The sequence below is a fragment of the Aulostomus chinensis genome, chromosome 21 (genome assembly GCF_037954235.1).
Source record: "Aulostomus chinensis isolate RoL2024-O1b breed Wild chromosome 21, RoL_Achi_v1.0, whole genome shotgun sequence".
Lineage (NCBI taxonomy): Eukaryota > Metazoa > Chordata > Actinopteri > Syngnathiformes > Aulostomidae > Aulostomus > Aulostomus chinensis.
Genome location: NC_141340.1, coordinates 16,926,914 through 16,945,896, shown reverse-complemented (window position 1 = coordinate 16,945,896; position 18,983 = coordinate 16,926,914). Strand labels below are relative to the sequence as shown.

Sequence of the window (18,983 nt, the reverse complement as noted above, 5' to 3'; positions counted from 1 at the left end):
CCCTTGAGCTCAACACCACGAATATGGCTACTTTTTTTTCTTCTTTTTATCACTACATAACAAAAGCTATTTTTAGAAGCCAATCCAACTCCATAGGCAAAACCAGGACAATTAGGCGGGGCAGGAAACGAGAAGGTACTGTGTGTTATATGTTTCCGTGCTGCTTCAAAACAACTGCATTGCCAACATTATTCAACACTCTTTCAGTTACGTTTCTTTTCTCTTGTTTGGTCGCTGAAAACTTTAGAAATGATGAGATAACCGGATGATAGAATGGCCATTTATTTTGTTAAAGAATGCCACTTACATGTAATTCTGAGTCTGCGATAATAGAACCTAAAAACTCCAGCAGGATGAAATAAGATTTCCATGAATCCGCTTCAGTTATTCATCTAATCTTGCTGCTGCGCTGTCATGAAGGGAATCCATTTGTGAACATTTGATCACCACTATTAAGGGCCATTACCGTTATAAAAGAAAGAAAGAAAGAAAGAAACTACCTCCAAATTATTCATTGAAAACATTTGATCGTATGTACAGAGAACAGCAGAGACATGTCGTAATGATACACTGTGGTAAAAAGTAAAATTGCACTGCGCTTACATATTTATCATTTTTATTACCACCATGTTACCACACTCTGAATAATAAAACACAATGAGGGATGATCTTAAAAATACAAATTAACAACAACAATATATTTCTAGTTTCTATCAGGTTAAAAAAAAAAATCCTCTCAAACAATCTTTTTTTTTAAATTTTTTATGGAACGAGTCCATGTGTCACAGAGGTGGCACACAAACGTGAATTACAACACAAATAAGAAACATGTTTTGTGGGATATTATCACATTTGCATACGATGGAGAGACTTATCGGATATTGCAGGCACTTGAACCTTTCCCCATTTTAGGGTAAGGACATGTACAGATGGAAACACACAATCATACACATCCATACGCACGGAAGGCCACTTTCACACATGCAAACCAAATCTGTGCCAGAAGCAAAGCAAACATGTGAAACTGACAAATAAAGGAGTAAATAAGAGAAGGACGAAAGACGGTAAAAATGACCGCGGAATGACTGGGAACCTCCTGTTTGTAATGTAGACTTTGGGGAATACTTTTCATCGCTCCACTGACTGAACAATATGCAAGGTTAACATCCTCTTCTCTTCCTCAAACTAGTGAGGTTTTCTCCCACTACGCAGCCAAGTGGTTCATATGGCTGCCAAGACATATGGAGCACTGAGCTACTGGCAGCATCCACAGACACTGAAACACATGTCCACCTACACACACACACACACACACAAACCATCTCTCTCTCTCTCTCTCCATATATATATATATATATATATATATATATATATATATATATATATGTGTGTGTGTGTATCACCCATTTATCCACCCACAAACATGCCCAAACACACAGATGTGTAACCATACCAATACTGTACTTACTTGTAATCCCCTTTAACTAAATGTGAGGAAGCACAATCACATATCCGTACCTTTTTTTTTTTTTACGTTGTGTGGACTTTGCATAGATTATCAACCAACAAAATCTCCTTCTCTTCCTATCTGCTAGTCAGTAACCATCACACTTATCTTGATGTTTTTGTATCATCCAGGGGTTCATCTGGCTCAGAAACAACGAGGTAGATATTCACTCCGAGATATAAAAACTGGAGGATTGGACAAAAACTCCACTGTTTTTACATTTTTAAGGATCCTGGATCGTCTACAACAGTGGACTATGATGTGTTAAATCTAAACATGTAGTGGTACTGTAAAAAAGTGGCAAACTTGGTACCATAGTTCAGGTCAAATACAAAAACTAACTGAAACAAGACTTCCTTTGAAGAAACAAATTGTAACCTTAAATAAAAGGTGTGGCCCTTTGTTGAAGTCTTTGCTCAAGGGTTAAGCCCTAAATTTGGCTTGTAATAAATCTGCATCCCACAGCTTTTCCATCCATCCATTTTCTACCACTTATCCTGTTAAGGGTCACGGGGGGGTGGAGCCTATCCCAGCGGCTACGGCGAGAGGCGGGGTTCACCCTGGACAGGTCGCCAGTCCATCACAGGGCCAACACATAGAGACAGACAACCATTCACACTCACAGTCACACCTACAGTCAATTTAGAGTATCAATCAGCCTCATCCTCTCTTGATGTCTTTGGACTGTGGGAGGAAGCTGGAGTACCAGAGAGAACCCACACAGGAACAGGGAGAACATGGAGACTCCACACAGAAAGATCCTGTGATGGAGCTGGGACTCGAACCTGGAACCTTCACTCACCCAAGGATGAAAATCCAAGAACATTTACACAGGTACGCACCCTCAAACACATTTGGAAACAATCACTACTCTAACGATCGAACAACAAAAAACTCCCATGGGACTTTCTATCAAGGGACATAATCTTGAAAGGAAAATAAAATCAGTTCCATTTTATCAGGACAACTCATACACATTTTCATACTGAAGTATACTGAAATTCTTCTTGGAAACCCCCCCCCTTAAACACCTCACAAGCTTTGGTTGTATCAACATCATTCTGGGCAAGGCTGGGGCAAAAGCCTATCCAAAAAGGTTGATGTTTCTTGCTCCCTACCACACATGACAACAACAAACACATTCATAGTGGACCATTAATTTTAAATGAGGTACCGGAATTAAAAACCCAGACGTAACCCCATTTATACTGCCCGGTTGCCCGGCTGGGCCAGACAAGATAAGAATAAAAGAGATCCAAAGCTGTTTTGCTCCATGGAGACTGCCCTATGGTGAGAGTGACAATGGGGTAGAGGAAAAAAATGTAGATGAAGCAGCCGGCTGAAAGGAAGAGAGAATTCAGGATTATCATATTCAACACAAGAGAGGGTTGGGAGGAGGATACACTTTTTCTGAAACCAAAACTGCCCTTTTTCCTGAACTGAGGAATGATGAGCCATGTTCAAACCCAAGCTTTGAGTCCATAGTTCACACAAGCTGCTTAACCTCCACGTGCTGTCGCAACATAGCAACGCCTTCATGGGGTAACACGTAACACACAGGACAGAAGCACACGCTTAAACATTAAAAAAAAAAAACAACAACAAATCTAAACAGTCCTCATGAAAAGCACATACATTCACAGAAACATGGCCGGGCTGTGTCTTGTGCTCAGGGTTATGGTGTCAGACTGCTGGTGTCTTCAATCACAAAGGCAATGACCTGTAAACCTCTGACCTGCTGCTGCATCTGCTCTCTTCCATGTGTAAGGTGGATGCATGAGTCAAACTGGCTGTTGACGCGACGCCTGCGAAAGGTGATCAGTCAATGGAATAAAAAGGCACTTGGTTGCATACAGTATATTCTAGAAAATAAAACACCTCAAATACTTTCTTTTACATATAGCTTGAAGGATCAGGGTTCATATCATCAGAGACATTTTTCGATATAAACATTTGTATCTCAGCATCTGATAAAACAACAGACTTATTGCTCAACTACCCTTTTCTTCTTGGTGCTCTCAAGGATCAGTTATCCCAAAGCCTCCTCTTTGTAGGTTGTTGTTTCCGTCTCAGGAATAAAACGGCCTCCCCTTCTCAGAACCCTGAAGCCTACTGAGCTTGGCAAGCTGAGAAGGGGATGGCGGTACATCCTGTCTGTAGGGGCCCTTGGACTGATGTGAGGTTTGTACCGTGGCAGAGCCTGGGGCCTGAGAATGGTCTCTATTGTGTTCGTAGGTGCTAGTGCTACTGCTAGGGGTTTCCTGCGCGTGAGACGGTCTGGCCTTGATGACCTCCTTCTCTCTGCGCCTCTGCTCCTGCCTAAGCAACTCCTGAGTCTCTAAGAGCACACGAGCGTTGAAGCTGGACGTTCCCAGGTATCCATTATGTGATCCCTGTCCTCCAGAGTAGCGAGGATTTTCCTTGAGAGTCCCCTCTGCCGGTGGGTACACCTTGTCCCATGAGTCCTCAGACGCTATACTGGGGGTTTTACAGGGCTGCCTGAACACACAGAGACAGGAACAGTGGTAAGTCATTTGGTTACTTTAAAGTATAACTTTAAACATAACCTCAATCTAAAGGATGAGAATAGCTGTTATCTTAAGAAAGATGGCTTTTTTTCCCCTACCGCAGCCCCTGGGTCAGCACTATTGAAGGGTAATTCTAAAGAAACAGCGCTTCAGCAGAGAATATGCCAATTTACACATTATGTAGGATTAAAGGGGAATGTGGTAAGGGCATTGAGCTCAAACGCTGAAAGAAGCAGGGGAGCAAAGTGGGATGTTATTTTAGCGTGTTGCATGATTAGATTGAATTCAGCAACATAAAGTCGAAAACATGAAAGGAAGTCAATGTAGACGGGAAGCCTCAAACACCCACAGGATTATTATTTCCTCGTGGTAAACAAACACAAGTGTTAAAAATCTCCTTGACATTTTAACTCTTTATAATGGTGATGGAAATTCTGTAATGTCAGGCCTCAAAAGGATATCCACCCTCAGTCTCTCATCCTTAGACAGACTGCTAACCCCAAGACTGCGCAAGATACCCAAATTAATTCTCCCTCTGTTTCTCAAAGAAAAGGAAGCACATGTAACTTCTGCCACGCATGCTCCCCTTTGGAGAAAATGGCCAGAAAGCTGCCACTGGGAACTGCCTGGTCTCTGGCTCAAGCATTTGGCGTGCTCTTCCATTATTAGGACCCATTAAGGCTGATGTGTGATGGAAGGCCTGTGACAGTGTCTTTTAGAACAGGGTGCTAAGAGAAACCCCACTCGCACCTCACTGGCCAGCTGTGAGCTTAAAAGGCTTTTGAGTTAACGGCACTCAAGGCCACAAAGCGAAACAAGCAGCTTCAATACTCGTTGTTATTAGTGACTGTTCATACAGCTGCTTGTCTGAATCAAAGACACATGCGATAATTCAGTTGTTCCGATTTTGATTCTGAGGGAACTGCAATGTTGGGGAGAAGCCTCATTACCTCATCTTCACCACAGACGCACTAAAAATTCTGCACTGTATGAATGAATGAATGAATGAATGAATGAACACAGCCACTGGATTGTAGCAGTCTCCTTTTCATTAAAGGACATAAATTCAGTCTCATCATCATGGTGCATAGCAAAAGTGATTATTGAAAATGTAAGCCCAGTTACGGCCGGGTTCATCTTTAAAGTAATATGGCTTAATTGCGTACAGCACGAAACATCTAACATTGTGTCGGTGGTACAATTACATATTTTTTGGGGCGAATCCCATAATTTCATCTTGTTATTGGCAGCTCTTGCGGGTCACGTTTAGGAGGGGGACAGAGCCAAAGCACACAGCACTGCAATATGAGGATGTGTACACAAATGTGAGGACAAATGGGAATGGGGATGAATTCAGTAACTGACCGTGTGCAGTGCACGCACAATGTTTTTTTCAGCTTTGCTTCCCTGTATGTTTGTGTGTGTGTGCAAGTCTTGTAGTATTGGGCAGAAGAAGGGCACAGAAAGCCACAACATATTTTCCATATGTGGGTTTTTGCTGTTTGCACCAGTCACCATGCATTTAACCATGCGACTTTTTATTTGTTTGTTGATGTATATATAAGAGATTAAGGTGACTCTATGAATGACAACGCTGCAAAGATGACCCTTTCACACAAGAGTGTATTCGTGATCGATGAATCTGGGTGCTCGGTTCCATTAACATTTTCAATCCAGATTCAGAATAAGTCAAAAGTAGATATATTACATTTAAGGGTGAAAAAGAGGGAGGGGATGGGGAAATGCATGCGTCATCATCGAGAATGAGTTAAATTTAGATTGTGAGAACATAACAAACAAAGCCAGGAAGTTGGCTTGCAGAGAAAATTGTGGCGGCTGTGTTTCTTGAAAACAGCTGGAAAGAATTAGATGTTAAAAGAGGGGCAAGCAAGCACACACCCATTCACAGACATAACATGATTAAAAAGTGTAAAAAACAAATGCCTGCAACGGCCAATGGAATGATTATGGCTCTTTAGTACATATAAATTGTCCAAGCAAAAATAATGTTTACTTTCTGGTGTGGAACATGGTTGTTTTGGATGAGGAATCCAGGAACGGCATGAGCAGAATAGACTTTTAGTCACCGGCCATTCACTCAGTTGTCCTAACCATCTGTAGCAGTGTTACTCATAACGTATGTGTGTATTTGTGTGTGTGAGTGTGTCCCTCTCTGGCTCATCGGTGGTCTATCTTTCATACGAACAGACTTGTTCCACTCCTGGCCCCTCACCCAAACTGCTTGTCACTGCTAATCCTGCTCCAACAACAAGCCTTAATTAGTGTTCCTCCAATCCTCACATCTGGGAAAGCGAGCTTAGCCTGGCTGTCATCTGATAACCAGCTACCATGGCTCCTCCTGGAAGATCTTCGGGAAAGTTATTTTCCCCTTTTTTGAGGGAAATATACCTTTTTGGTAAAATAACTAACTACTCAACTTTGTTAGAGGAGAATAGAATGATTGGCTTCCAAACAAAAAAAACCAAGTAGATGAAGATAATCTGGGGATGACCTTAACTCTTAAATTGGGATCTGTGCTGAGACACAAGCCCCGAAAGCCTTTGGTGGGGTCAAATGTCTAGTCTGAGCCGTTGTGACTCTTACGAGATGCTGTGAGATTATCAGAAGAATGCATATCCAAGGTAATCCTGGCCTGCCTTTATGTGCAGCTCGTCCCAAGTGAAGCAACTAAATGAGAAGGATGGTGTAGGATTCAACTGTCACACCACATGAGATGTCAGTGGATAACCCCATGTGAAAGGAACGCATAGAAAGGTCTGGCTTATACAGCCTACGTGGATTATGGGTCCAAGAGGACCGCAAATCCAAGGCCACAGACAAAATGAACATATTTTAATTGATAAGACTGTGGCTGTTGAATGACGGGCGGGGGAGGGGGGGTAAAAAGAAGAAAAAGAGAGAGCGGGAAATCTCGTGGGAAAAAAAAAATCATATTGACCAAGAAAAAGAAAGGGCAGTTTCCATTGATTATACAGCGATATCAATTTAACAATTAAAAAGAAGTCCCATTGGACTGTTTTCAATGTAAAATTATTTCGTTGGCAGGGGAAATCATGTCATCAACAAGTTTAAATATCTTTGTCAGCTGATGAGCAGAATTACTGCTTTTACTGCCTTCATCTTTAGGAGCGCGGAGCTTAAAACGGGCCGATCTTCCTTCAGCAGTGGTTGGTTTGTAATTTGCTCCGACTACAAAGTGATTAGACAGCCTCAAAAGATTGTCAAGACATTTCATGAGAAGATGGCAAGGAATGCAAATTCTGAAACTCCTTTCCCCCAAAGATGTCAAAATGTAAGATATGGTAAGCTTTCTTTGATGAACCCCCCCCCCCCCCAAAAAAAAAAAATAGAACAGGAAGACAGAGAAAATGAAGAACAGTGGTTGGAGTTCTGAAATCCAGCTGTGTAAAAGGAAGGATTGTGAAGAGAAATTTCCTTTCAAAAACGTGACATGGGGGCGGCTAAAAGTGAGGTTGACGCCAATGACAAAGTCACAACTTCCTTGGGGTCGTGATTGATTTGATGAGGTTGAATATAAGTCACATAATTGATAGTGATCACATCAAATGATTTATTTCTGAATTTTGCATAAAATTAATTTGATGTCTGGAAACGAGTAGAACGTGGTTTCATTTTAAACTGATTTTGACGGTAACCGGAGATACACAAAGTCGAGAAACTGAAGAATTTCCAAACAGTCAGAAGAGGATGAATGCTGAATGTGCTAAGTTATGCAGGGTAGAAAGAGGCAAGAAGATGTAACATCCAAAGGCAGATGCACGCAGACAGGCGGGCGGATGGAATACACAAGCAAGAGGAAGAACGTCTCACCGTGGCAGGGAGCTGTACTGTTTCTGTGCCTGTTGGAAATGATCTCCATCCTCCTGATGTTGTTTCTGTACCTCAGCCTCCACTGTCACTGAATGGCGTCCACTCAGTGTCTCCATTCCATTGCTAACCTGCAACATTCACCGAATTAAAAAGTCAAGGTGCAATCTTAATAAGAGGGACAAAAGATGCTATTCCACAAAAGCACTGCAAAAAAACAACACCTGTACCAGTGGCCCTTAGGATTTATTTTATTAACATTTATACTTGGTGGTATTTTCTGTCATAGTACTGCAAGGTTAGATGTGCATTTTAACCATAGACAAAGTTTGAATTAAAGCTGCAAGCAGAGTTGAACGGGCCTTCGCACTCTGAATATACAGTATAATTATTGTACAATAAATGAGAATTCCACCAAGCATCATACAACTTTTGTATATAATAAACTCCATGTATATAGACCTTTCTGCTGTATCCTTCAAAAATGACCTCCATTCAACCCACACACCCATCCCCGACTCTCTTCCCTCCTCTCTCTCTCGCTCCCTCACAGTTGGAGAAGAGGATTTGATAAAGTAAAAATCCGAATGAATCCCATGACTTTGGCCAGATCTGACATTAGAATTCACATTTTAGTAGGAACATCTGTCCTGAATGCAGTGATACAGGTTGGAAAGTGGTCAGACTTGTAGTTTGGACGTCTGAAGCCTTGTCTGACACAAAGTACATGTCCAGAGATTTCCTCCCCATTGGTTTACATTGTAAGGTGCAATGTGGCACAGCAACTTTCGGGGCTTACAAAACCCAAACCGTTTGAGTTATTTCAATGTATTCCCACCTTCTCTTCAGCACAGTGTTGTAAGTCAAGTATTATCGTTTGAAGCCGATACCCTTAACCGCCAAAACTGGCACAAAGTCATATTTTCACATGCATTTTGTGGACATCCTGTTGGATTTAGGTCAAGGGTGTTGGCGTATGACTTGTGGGTCTTGATGAGACAAATAATTGAGTTTTGGTTTGATCTCTTTATGACATTCCTACAGGCTGTGGCGCCCCTTTTTAGATACCTGGGTGGCGCTGTGGAGCACAGTTTTGGCACTTGGGAGGTTAATTTTTTTGCATTTTACCAATTTTTTCACGAGACCTGACATACGTGCAAAATTTTGTGAGTTTTTGAGCATGCTTAGGGGGTCAAACTGAGATAAGAAAGAAAGAAAGAAAAAAGAAAGAAAGAAAGAAAGAAACAGGACAGCTCCAACAAAAAAATGATGAGGGCATGTGGGGAAGAATAGAATGAAGTCATCGACTTGAAATGGAGCTTGTATCCTTATCATGCTGGGAGACATGAGCAGTTTTGCATAGAACTGAAATATATTGACACACTAAAACTCTCAGTAACATAAGGCTAACGCAAACCCTCCTTCAAGCAGAACCCCCCCACCCCCCAAAAAAAAACAACTACTACAGGGTTTTACCAAAGAGGAAAAATCAAAATTAGCACTAATTGTAGCCATGTTTGTGGGAATCCCCTTTTCAGTGTGTAAGAAAAAGGGGGGTTGGGTGTATAAAATGAATCGCACAATATAGCTTTCTAAACTTTGCTGGGGACAATGTAACATCTATTGTGCCACAATTTCCCGCAAAAAAAGTCTAATATGCGACTGACTTGGCAACCGTAGTCGCTGGTCAGAAGGGGCGCCGAGCGATTTTACTTGAAATGCTAATCTGATGTTATCGAAACACATCATTCCTCCAATTCTGAGGCAGAGAAAATAGATCTCTCCCCCTGTATGGTCTGGTGACGCCAGGATGTATCCTGAGAAAGCCCATGCATAAACCCCCACATATCCCTGCGATGCTCATCAGGACTGCCGACTGCGTGCTGCACTACGATAAGTGCTGCTGCGCTTGGTGGATCATGTTCATCAGGACCCGACTGGCTGTGCCTGTGTATCCTAACTCCCATCTTCTAAATTGGTCACAATTGCCGCTTTGTCAGGTTGCGTATTGCCTCAGGTATTCTGATCACAAATACCTTACGATAATCCAATACAGCCGGAAAAACACTCAATTTTGGAATCATTTTCTTGAATGTCGATTATCGTCTTGTGGCATGAAGGCTCTTTTTCATATCTCATTGTTTTCAATGACATTGGAACTAAAATTATTTTGAACTTTAAAATTCATCCTGATTACTCTTGAGACAGTTTTTTTTTTTTAATTTTCTGCTGTCGCTATCAGAGATCATCCTTTTTTAATGAAAGAGATTAAAATTAAACTTCAAACATGAAATGTAAATTTTGCCAATTATGTGCATCCAAACAGAAATAAATGGGTGTCATCACACATATCATGATGAGTTGGGTATTTTTCGAAAAAGAGTCGACTCACGATTTGGGTCAGTATTTCCCAAATCCTTGTTTCATTTCACAGATTTGGATTTGAATTGAGTTCGAGATCATGCGCCGGTGTGTGTTTGCATTTCTTTTCTGATCGTTGGAGGGGTGGGCATAGAGATTTCATCTCCCTCAACACCAGGCACACTCCTAACAAGCTGGCTGATAAAAGAACATGACAAGCTAATGAAACAGAGGCAGGCCGAGTACTGTAGGTGTCACGGGATTGCTTTGACCACGTTTCAGTTTTCATGAGGCTTGGATGAGGATGTGGCAGGTAGGCGGTGGTGCGGATGAAGGTCTTTGGTTGAGGTGGTTCAGCTTTTATCAGCTGATTGTTTTTGATAGGGTATTAGGACACGGTGGAATGGAGTCACGTGGTGAAGGTGTACTGGCAGATGGAAAAGCTGTCGACAAAAACATCAAGATCGAATTTTTTTTTTTTTCCTTCATTAATGGGCTGCTTTCCCCTTCGCTTGGACAGCTGCAATAATAGGGCAATTGCTTCAATCACAAGTCCTTCACCCACGGCCTCCAAGTTCTAGAAGCACAATAGTACTCCACGTGGGTCAGGGACGCTCATGTTCCACAACAGCTAATTTCTCAGCTCGGAAAGTCGAATGTATATCAACGAATATCAGATGAATTGTACGGAAACCGGAGGAATCATTTTATCAGGGTCAAATGCGGTCGGTCGTCACAAAATAATTAATCACACACAGAATGCTTTTACTGGGATTTAAAAGGAAGCGGTGAGGACTCTGGAAGTGCTCGACACTTTGGTTTGAAACTAAAGGCATGAGGTGGGTGACGCCATGCCAACAGAAATGCGTGAGAAATAGCCAGCAGAGAAAATCAGTCAGTGTAATGGCATTAGGCGGGGGAGAAAAATCAGATTATTCCATTTTAGGCCTGGAATACGATGCCATATAAACATGACATTTATTGAAACTGAATCAAAAGGATGTCTGTGGGTTTTTTTTTTATCCAATTATGTGAAAAATGATGTCTATGTGGTACAATTTTATCTCTCCCTTGCTTCTTTGTAGCTTCGCTGACAAAACAAGGAAGGGAAAAATAAACCTTCACCTGTTTAAACATAGCATTTACAGATGTGATGGGGGGGGGGCATAATTATGAAAATTATTAGCAGCTATTAAAAATCAAGGACCAGGAAAGCAGCTGGGAGGGAACTGAGTTTCAAAACTTCAAACAAATGAACAAGGCAGTCCAGGAATAACATTTCCTGGTGCAGAGCTCATGACGGACCGTTAAGGTGTCAAAGCTGGTCTCTGAGAAGGGCCAGCAGCACTAACATAAGGCTTCCTCCACTCCTTATGGTGCTATGTTTGTTGTGTATCACATGAGTAACAGTTTTAAGAGAACACCCGTGCTGTACACAGAGACATATGGAAGGCATTGAAGTTGTTAATGAGCAGAAAATAGTCGTGAAACACCACTCTCTGACTAAAGTCCAGTTAGATGATTGTTCTCTCTTTCAGTGTTTGCAACGACCCAATTCTGCCAATTTATGATAAGAAAATCAAGCTCAGTTCTGGTTTTGGCTGGATAGGACTGTAGGCTTGAAGAACAAACAGAAAAAGTGTAAATGCTTTTTTCCCCCTCCAACTTATCGCTGAACACATTTGTGATTTAACTGAGTACAATAAAAATGATGGATGTGTAGGGAACCTCGGCCTTCTTGATAGCATATGTGCATATAGCAATTCAGTCTTCGCAGAGCAGGGAACAAGGAGGGACAGAAAACATCCATCCATCCATCCATCCATTTTCTTCCGCTTATCCTGTTAAGGGTCACTGGGGGGTGGAGCCTATCCCAGCAGCCTTCAGGCGAGAGGCGGGGTTCACCCTGGACAGGTCACCAGTCCATCACAGGACCAACACATAGAGACAGACAACCATTCACACTCACAGACACACCTACGGTCAATTTAGAGTATCAATCAGCCTCGTCCCCTCTTGATGTCTTTGGACTGTGGGAGGAAGCTGGAGTACCAGAGAGAACCCACACAGGAACAGGGAGAACATGGAGACTCCACACAGAAAGATCCTGTGCTGGAGCCGGGACTCGAACCTGGAACCTTCTTGTTGTGAGGCCACAGTGCTGACCCCTGCACCGCCGTGCCGTCCGTGACAGAAACCATGTTAAGTCAAATTATGAATGTTGGCCTGGGTAGAGACAGTACAGTAGTTTTTCATGTCCTGCTCATTAGTCGTTTACAAAGAAGCCATGGCACAAGGACTGACGTCTGCAGTATCATTAAGGACTTTCTGAGCATACATCCCTGAGCCCAGGCTTCAACTCTTCAGAGACAAGCAAGGGTAAAACCACCAGAGAGAAAGCCTCACATCAAATTGTGTACATTTTGTACCTGCTCTACCTTTTCCTAAAATTTCACATTTCAAGCATGACATTAAAAAAATAAAAACAAGTAACATAAAAAGTAATATGGGCAAATTGTTTTAAGCATCACTTATTAACATACTGAAGCTCAAAAGTTAATTGAATTAATGTCAGTCATAATTTTTCTGTATAGTTTTGTGGGCTTTTGATCATACAAGCAAGTCATAACTTTTAACATGACAAACTGATAAGATCCATCTCCCTTTGAAAATCCTATAAATTAAAAGCTACCAGACAAACTGTTAGATCATGCTGTTTTTGTCACCTGTTGTTTTTGAAAGTATCATTTTTAAGCCAACATGGCGGCAAAGTCGCTAAAATTGTCAAATGAAATGGAAATCTTAATCAGTACGAATGTCAATCATCTGAAGTCGCTAATAGGTTTGATCTGGAGAAGAACAAGGCGTACTGAAACCTACGTGATGAGAGGGAACTGTCAGTTTTAGTATACTTGTTTTCTCATCTTAGTCAATACAAATGTTTTCTCATCTTAGTCACAGCTGGTGCCTTTTATTTTGTTAAAAAAAAAAAAAAAAACATGTTCCAGTTTGAGAAAGTAGCAGGTTTCTCTGTTCTGGAGTCAGCATTTGTCTGGAAAACATCATGATGTAACCTTGGGTGCTTAGGGACACCAAATCATCAAAAATGCATTTCTATACACTTTGAGGTGAGGAGGCCTTTAACTTCCTTTTCCGTGGTTGTATATTTATTTATTTGTCAATTTAGATTCACAGAATTTGAGTTTTTTTTTTTTTGTTTAAACTTTTTTCCAGTAAACAAAATTCAGCTCTGACAAGAAGGAAAGCCTACCAAGAAAGGGAATGAGACATTTTTTGAAATGCTTTTGACATCATGCCTGCACTTCTGCTTATGAAAGCCACAAAGGAGCGCGACATGAGTGCAGGAATATTTGGTGAAATTTTAAGATTGTGGTCAGCCCCAAAAAATATTGAGTATGATATAAAGTTGTTTATCTGATATGTTTTACGGCTTCCTCAAGTTCTGGATGTATGTCAAAGACTGTGGAGCCGGGTTTTGTGTTTGTGCATGTCATTATCATATTCCAAATCCTGGATGAACTCTTATCCTGTTTTTGAGAATCCAAATTATACTGGCTGGAGAATCCTTTTCTCACCACAGTTCCCACTTGTTCCCTTTATGAAAATACTTGACATCCCTGTGCTTTGAGTGAGGGTGCAGGTTCAAGTCATACATTTAAGAAATGGGACTTGCTTGGGGGGGGGGGGGGGGGGCATTGCGGGGGTTTGTGCCGTCGCCTCACAGAAAGAAGGTTCTGGGTTCGAGCGCTGGCGATGGACCCGGCCAGGGTGTACCCCATCTCTGGGATAGGGATAGGCTCCATTTTTAACTTGACAATGTGCGCAAACTTTGCAAAGTGGGACGCCAGTCCAGTAGACAGACAGAAGCCAATGCACAAGGCAACAAACACTGATGGGGGAGGTCCAGAAGTAAAAACATTTTGACTCTCCTTGTAGTAGGCAGTAGGTGACTGAAATCAAACAAGAACAGAAGTAGGCGAGTTCTGCAGCTCCAAACCGATGACCCTCTATCAGTCACTACTCAACAAGCTCTCATTACCCGACCTGAGCAATGACTTGCCCTCTCTTGCTTGACTTACAGTTTACTTGACTTACAGCAGGAAGTGGACTTGACATTCGATTCTCACAACGGTAAGCTGAGATTTGAGACTGAGCTGTACACACGAACACACACGTTCACATCCTCGCGGCCGAGCTGGCAATTTGTGCTCACAGAGGCCAATGTTACTCAGTGGGGCCTGTGACAGACCATATCATGATCTGAGAGAGTCGATGGTGTTCCCGAATATGAATTCAAAACTGTAGTTTGTTAATTGGTGTCGAATGTTGAGTGTCATTAACTATCATTATTACTCTGGAACGTTCACATGCCGTATTTTACAGCGCTAAACCAGCGATTAAAAAAAAATAAAAAAATTTGAGTACAGCAAAGACACCTTGATCTTTGCTGCGGGTTTGTTGTGCTTCCTAAGGTTCATAATACTTATGAAGATGTGTTTTCTCCATTTTTGGGAAGCTCACACTAAAAGCAGCTGTCTCAAATACCTACCCCGAAGTGGTAAATAAGAACAACAGTTTCTATTTCCAGAGTGTCCAGTTCAAAAAAGGGAACAGTTCCTCCGACAGTTCTCAGAACAATGAAAAAAGTTCCTGTGGTCGGAAAGTGCTTGAGGAAAAGATTTCCCTCAAGTCCCTCTAATCAGTGTCAGCATTTAATACGGGTAAGCTTTTATCTTTCCGAACAAGTTTTGCCATTGTGCGTCCTTGTTTGAAGGGCTAAAATAAAATTAAAGAGCATTGATAAAATACACTTCAATCCTGCAGGGCTGGCCCTGTATCTTCTTACAAGTAGGGAGGTGAGGGTTTGCTCAAAAATGTCAACAATCACAAGCAATTAGAAGCTGAAGACATGGAGAAAGACAGTGAATGCCATGTGCTAGACCAACAGATAACCTCTCATTCTGACAAAACGGATAGAGAGAGACTCTGACAAAGTAGTGTTTTTAGCTTGTCGGTGGCATAACACTGAAACACATCGCAATTAAAGTCTGCCTTGGTCTGTACACATGAAACATGTTGGGAAGAAAACCAAAACTCATTTAGACAACAAGAAAAACAATGGAGGATCCCTTCCGCGTCAGATCTGCACTCCGAACCAATTTAACTGGCAAACTGACACTCATAATTCCTCCGTAAATTGGATGCCAAATAGTTTAAATCTCAAGGTCCGACACGCTGATCTTGAAATTTAGAAAAGAACTTGGTACAACAATGAGCGACCTTTCCACTACAACAAGGTCAGAAAGGTCACGTTTGTTTCGAGCCATTATTACACCACCCTAACCCACCGCACCAAAAGTCCATGAAGTGTTCGGTTCTGTTGAGCCTCTAAATCTGAGGTTTTTAAAGGACATCTGCTTAAAGTAAACGTAAAATAAGTTCTATCCCCTGACTTGCAGCAGCTACCAGGTGAATAGTGGAATAGCATGTTATGATATTATGGTGTGTGTGAAAAGAGTTCTGAAACTGCTGGGAGGCATGGATCATCCTTACTTAAATTCCAGGAACCTGTTAGAGAGGAAGATGAGATCCATCGAGTCTTTATAAATTAAGAAAGGAATTAACTTTATTACATTTTTCCAATTATGAGAAGAAAATCCCACTGTTGTTAAAGATCAATCACTGAAGAATAACTTTTTTAATTCTATTTTTAATTTCAATTTAAAACTTTAATTCAAAAATCCCTTGAATCAAGTTTAATACAACTTTGAATGAGTCTATCTCTCTCTGTTCAAATTCTATCAGCTCACCTTGCATAAAATTCCAGAAGTGGCAACTGACATCAAACAGTTTCATGTTCATCAACTGCACTCCGCATGTGTCTCATGTTTCCCAGACAAGAATGGCACAGAGCAGTTGAGTAGACATTACTTCAAAGTCGAATGTCAAACCTGCAACTTCTGAAGATGTTGGGACAGAAAAGCCTACAGATTCAGGGACGTAAGTCCTGCAGTTTACTCGTGGTTTATCCATCCAAAAGGATGACACGGTCAGAAGGACAGGAGTCGGTTTGAGGAACCAGTTTGATCCGGTTCTGGGATTCACACTGTCTCAATCCGAACATGTGCTGAATTATTTGAGGGTGCATGAATCACATGATTAACTTAATTTTATCGCACCCCTTCTTATTCCATTCAGATCGATTACTAACTTACAGTGCTTCTCTTGGGATAAATCACAGGACACAAATCACACTTTGCATTTACATCGCCGACATTAGTTTTAAAGACTAGATGTATTTCAACATTGTAATCTATTGTACCCGAATAACTAAACAAGGTTATAAAGATAATGATCATCAGAATATGGTTGTAATGGTAGTGGCTGTGCTCGTCCCTCTCCGTGTTGTTTCCCCTCCTTTATCTGCCTGTCTGTCCCTGGTATGTCTGTATCGGTGTTTGTGTGCGCGCCATCACAAGTTAGCAATCCGCTAATTTGCCCATCTTTTTTGCGACTTGGTCTGAGGTTTTAGACAGAGTGCAGCAAATTGGGGGTCAGTTTTGACCCGGCAGTATTCCTCCTCTGAGGGTACACTTATTGCCGCCACTTATTTCCGCCTGTCATATAAGCCTTTGCCTCCATTGCTACGTAAATCCAAGTCATCAATGTGCCAGCTAGGTCAGAGGTGGGCGGAGGTGTCGATGATGACGCAAACATAACACTCGCCAGTTCTCTTGCATCAAACACCTCAGAGAATGTCGACACCGACACTGCTTGCAGCCACAGAGCGGCAAAAGGCTGTTTTGGAACTCACAGAATGTCACTGGGCAGTATGAGTTGGCCAAGCGATGGACTGGGAGCACCCCGCCTCTCGCCCGAAGGCTGACTGAAATTTTACACAACTTACTGTATTTGCAAGCTAATATTATCTAGATAATGTTAGCTTTGGTTAATTTATTGGTAACAACATCGAACATCAGAGTTGGTTTGCCCAGCTTTGATTGCATAAAAATATAGAGAAATCTACAGTGATAATAACACAATTCTATGAAAATAACAAGCAAAGACTGAATAATAACAACAACAAAATTAAAAACTGAGATTAGGCATGTAACGACATGAAAATTACACATCACGATAATTGTGACCAAAATTATCACGGTTATCAATATCATAACGGTATTGTTGAAATGTCAAAATGTGTAAAAAGCACTCACAGGCGCACCTATATCATTGAACAAATTTTATTTCAGGAAAAAACAATCTAAAGAACATGCAGAATGAACCTCGTTGCACAGTTGCGGGTGGTGGTCACGTAGATGTGACATCATATTGGATATATTTCCACCCTTCGCGGAGATCTTTTTGTGGCATTTTCGGCAAACTGGATTGCTGTCTTCGACCAGTCTCCCTTCCGCGTCTTTGTTAAAACCGAAGTATGTCCAGACTTTGGACTTAGTTCGTTTTGCCGGTGGAAAAATCTCTGTTCTCCCGTCGGCAGCATTGTTTACGAGTTGTTTACTGCGCAGTGCGCATGCGCGCGGGGCGCCTGTGTCCGATTGGCTGCCTGCAGCTGCACTTCTCACACAACGAGCAGTATCCCTGAGCTGTTTCGGATTGCGGCAATCAAACACGGTTTGACGGTAATTAAAATTTGAAAAGGTAGTACTAACCGTCAGACATTTTACCACGGTTTATCATTTTTACCGGTAATCGTTACATCCCTAACTGAGATCTACAAAAAGATAATTAATCCACTAAGCAGCAACTGGTTTTAGAGATCCAGTTCCAGATCTCAAATTCTGCTTTGAGAATTCAGTCTGATTACAGGGTGTTCCACTGGATCCATTTCTATCAGACACTTACCCAGGACTGATCGTAGCTGTAGGTGTGATGATGGTCCTCAAGGTCCTCCTCCTGCTTTGCCTGCTGGAATTCATGCCTCAGCCTCTGTATCCGGTCATGGTTACTAGGAGCCATCTGACTGCTGGAGAAAAAAATGGAGAAAAAAATGTTTGAATCCAAATGGTGAAAGAGGATATTTGGTCATCATTTTTCACTGTGCCCATCATTAAAAACTCCTCCCACATGTTTTTGCTTTCAGAAGAACTCACTTGACTACTCTAACATCCCTCCAACTTCTGTTGGGGACACCTTAATCTGGCAGTCATGACTCTCATTTGCATGCCTAATTGACATCAACATATATTTTCTTGAAGGCACGGGGGTGCAGTGGTTAGTCACCTCACAGCAAGTGATGGGTGGGTTCGAGTGTTTTGAAACCGGAACCTGGTTTTATTCGAGTGTTAATCTTTCTGTGTGAGTCTGCATGTTCTCCCTGTTCCTGTGTGGGTTCTCTCTGGGCAATCCAGCAACAAGCTGGAGACCAAGGAAAAGGGCCACAAACCAGTCTATAAATATGAACTGATACGAATAAATGTGAGTCCATATTCATTCAGAAGCTCATAAGACTGATTGGTCCTCTCTAGGCTAGGCTGATTGATACTCTAAATTGACCGTAGGTGTGGCTGTGTGTGAATGGTTGTCTGTCAATATGGGTTGGACCTGTGATGGACTGGCGACCCGTCCAGGGTGAACCCCGCCTCTCGCCTGAAGGCTGCTGGGATAGGCTCCACCCCCCCGCCACCCTTAACACGATAAGCAGTAGAAAATGGATGGATGGATGAATATATTATCTTCCTGGCCTCCCTTCTTCC

At 41.9% G+C, this 18,983-nt stretch overlaps 1 protein-coding gene across 7 annotated transcripts in view; it reads right to left on the bottom strand.

Moving 5' to 3' along the window:
• Window positions 1-235: 235 nt before the first annotated feature.
• Window positions 236-18,983, bottom strand: part of LOC147241878 (partitioning defective 3 homolog) — a 390,131-nt gene continuing 371,383 nt past the window's right edge. For 4 of the 7 annotated variants that reach the window (XM_086192260.1, XM_086192261.1, XM_086192264.1 and 1 more), the window contains 3 exons: window positions 18,133-18,253; window positions 7,888-8,015; window positions 237-4,006 (listed from right to left, as the gene is read on the bottom strand). In XM_086192260.1, the coding sequence (XP_086048386.1) occupies window positions 3,577-4,006; window positions 7,888-8,015; window positions 18,133-18,253 (679 nt within the window). In that variant the 3' untranslated portion in view covers window positions 237-3,576. Of the gene's footprint in view, window positions 4,007-7,887; window positions 8,016-18,132; window positions 18,254-18,983 lie in introns of all 7 variants that reach the window. The other 3 variants (XM_086192266.1, XM_086192265.1, XM_086192262.1) reach the window with 2 other exon arrangements.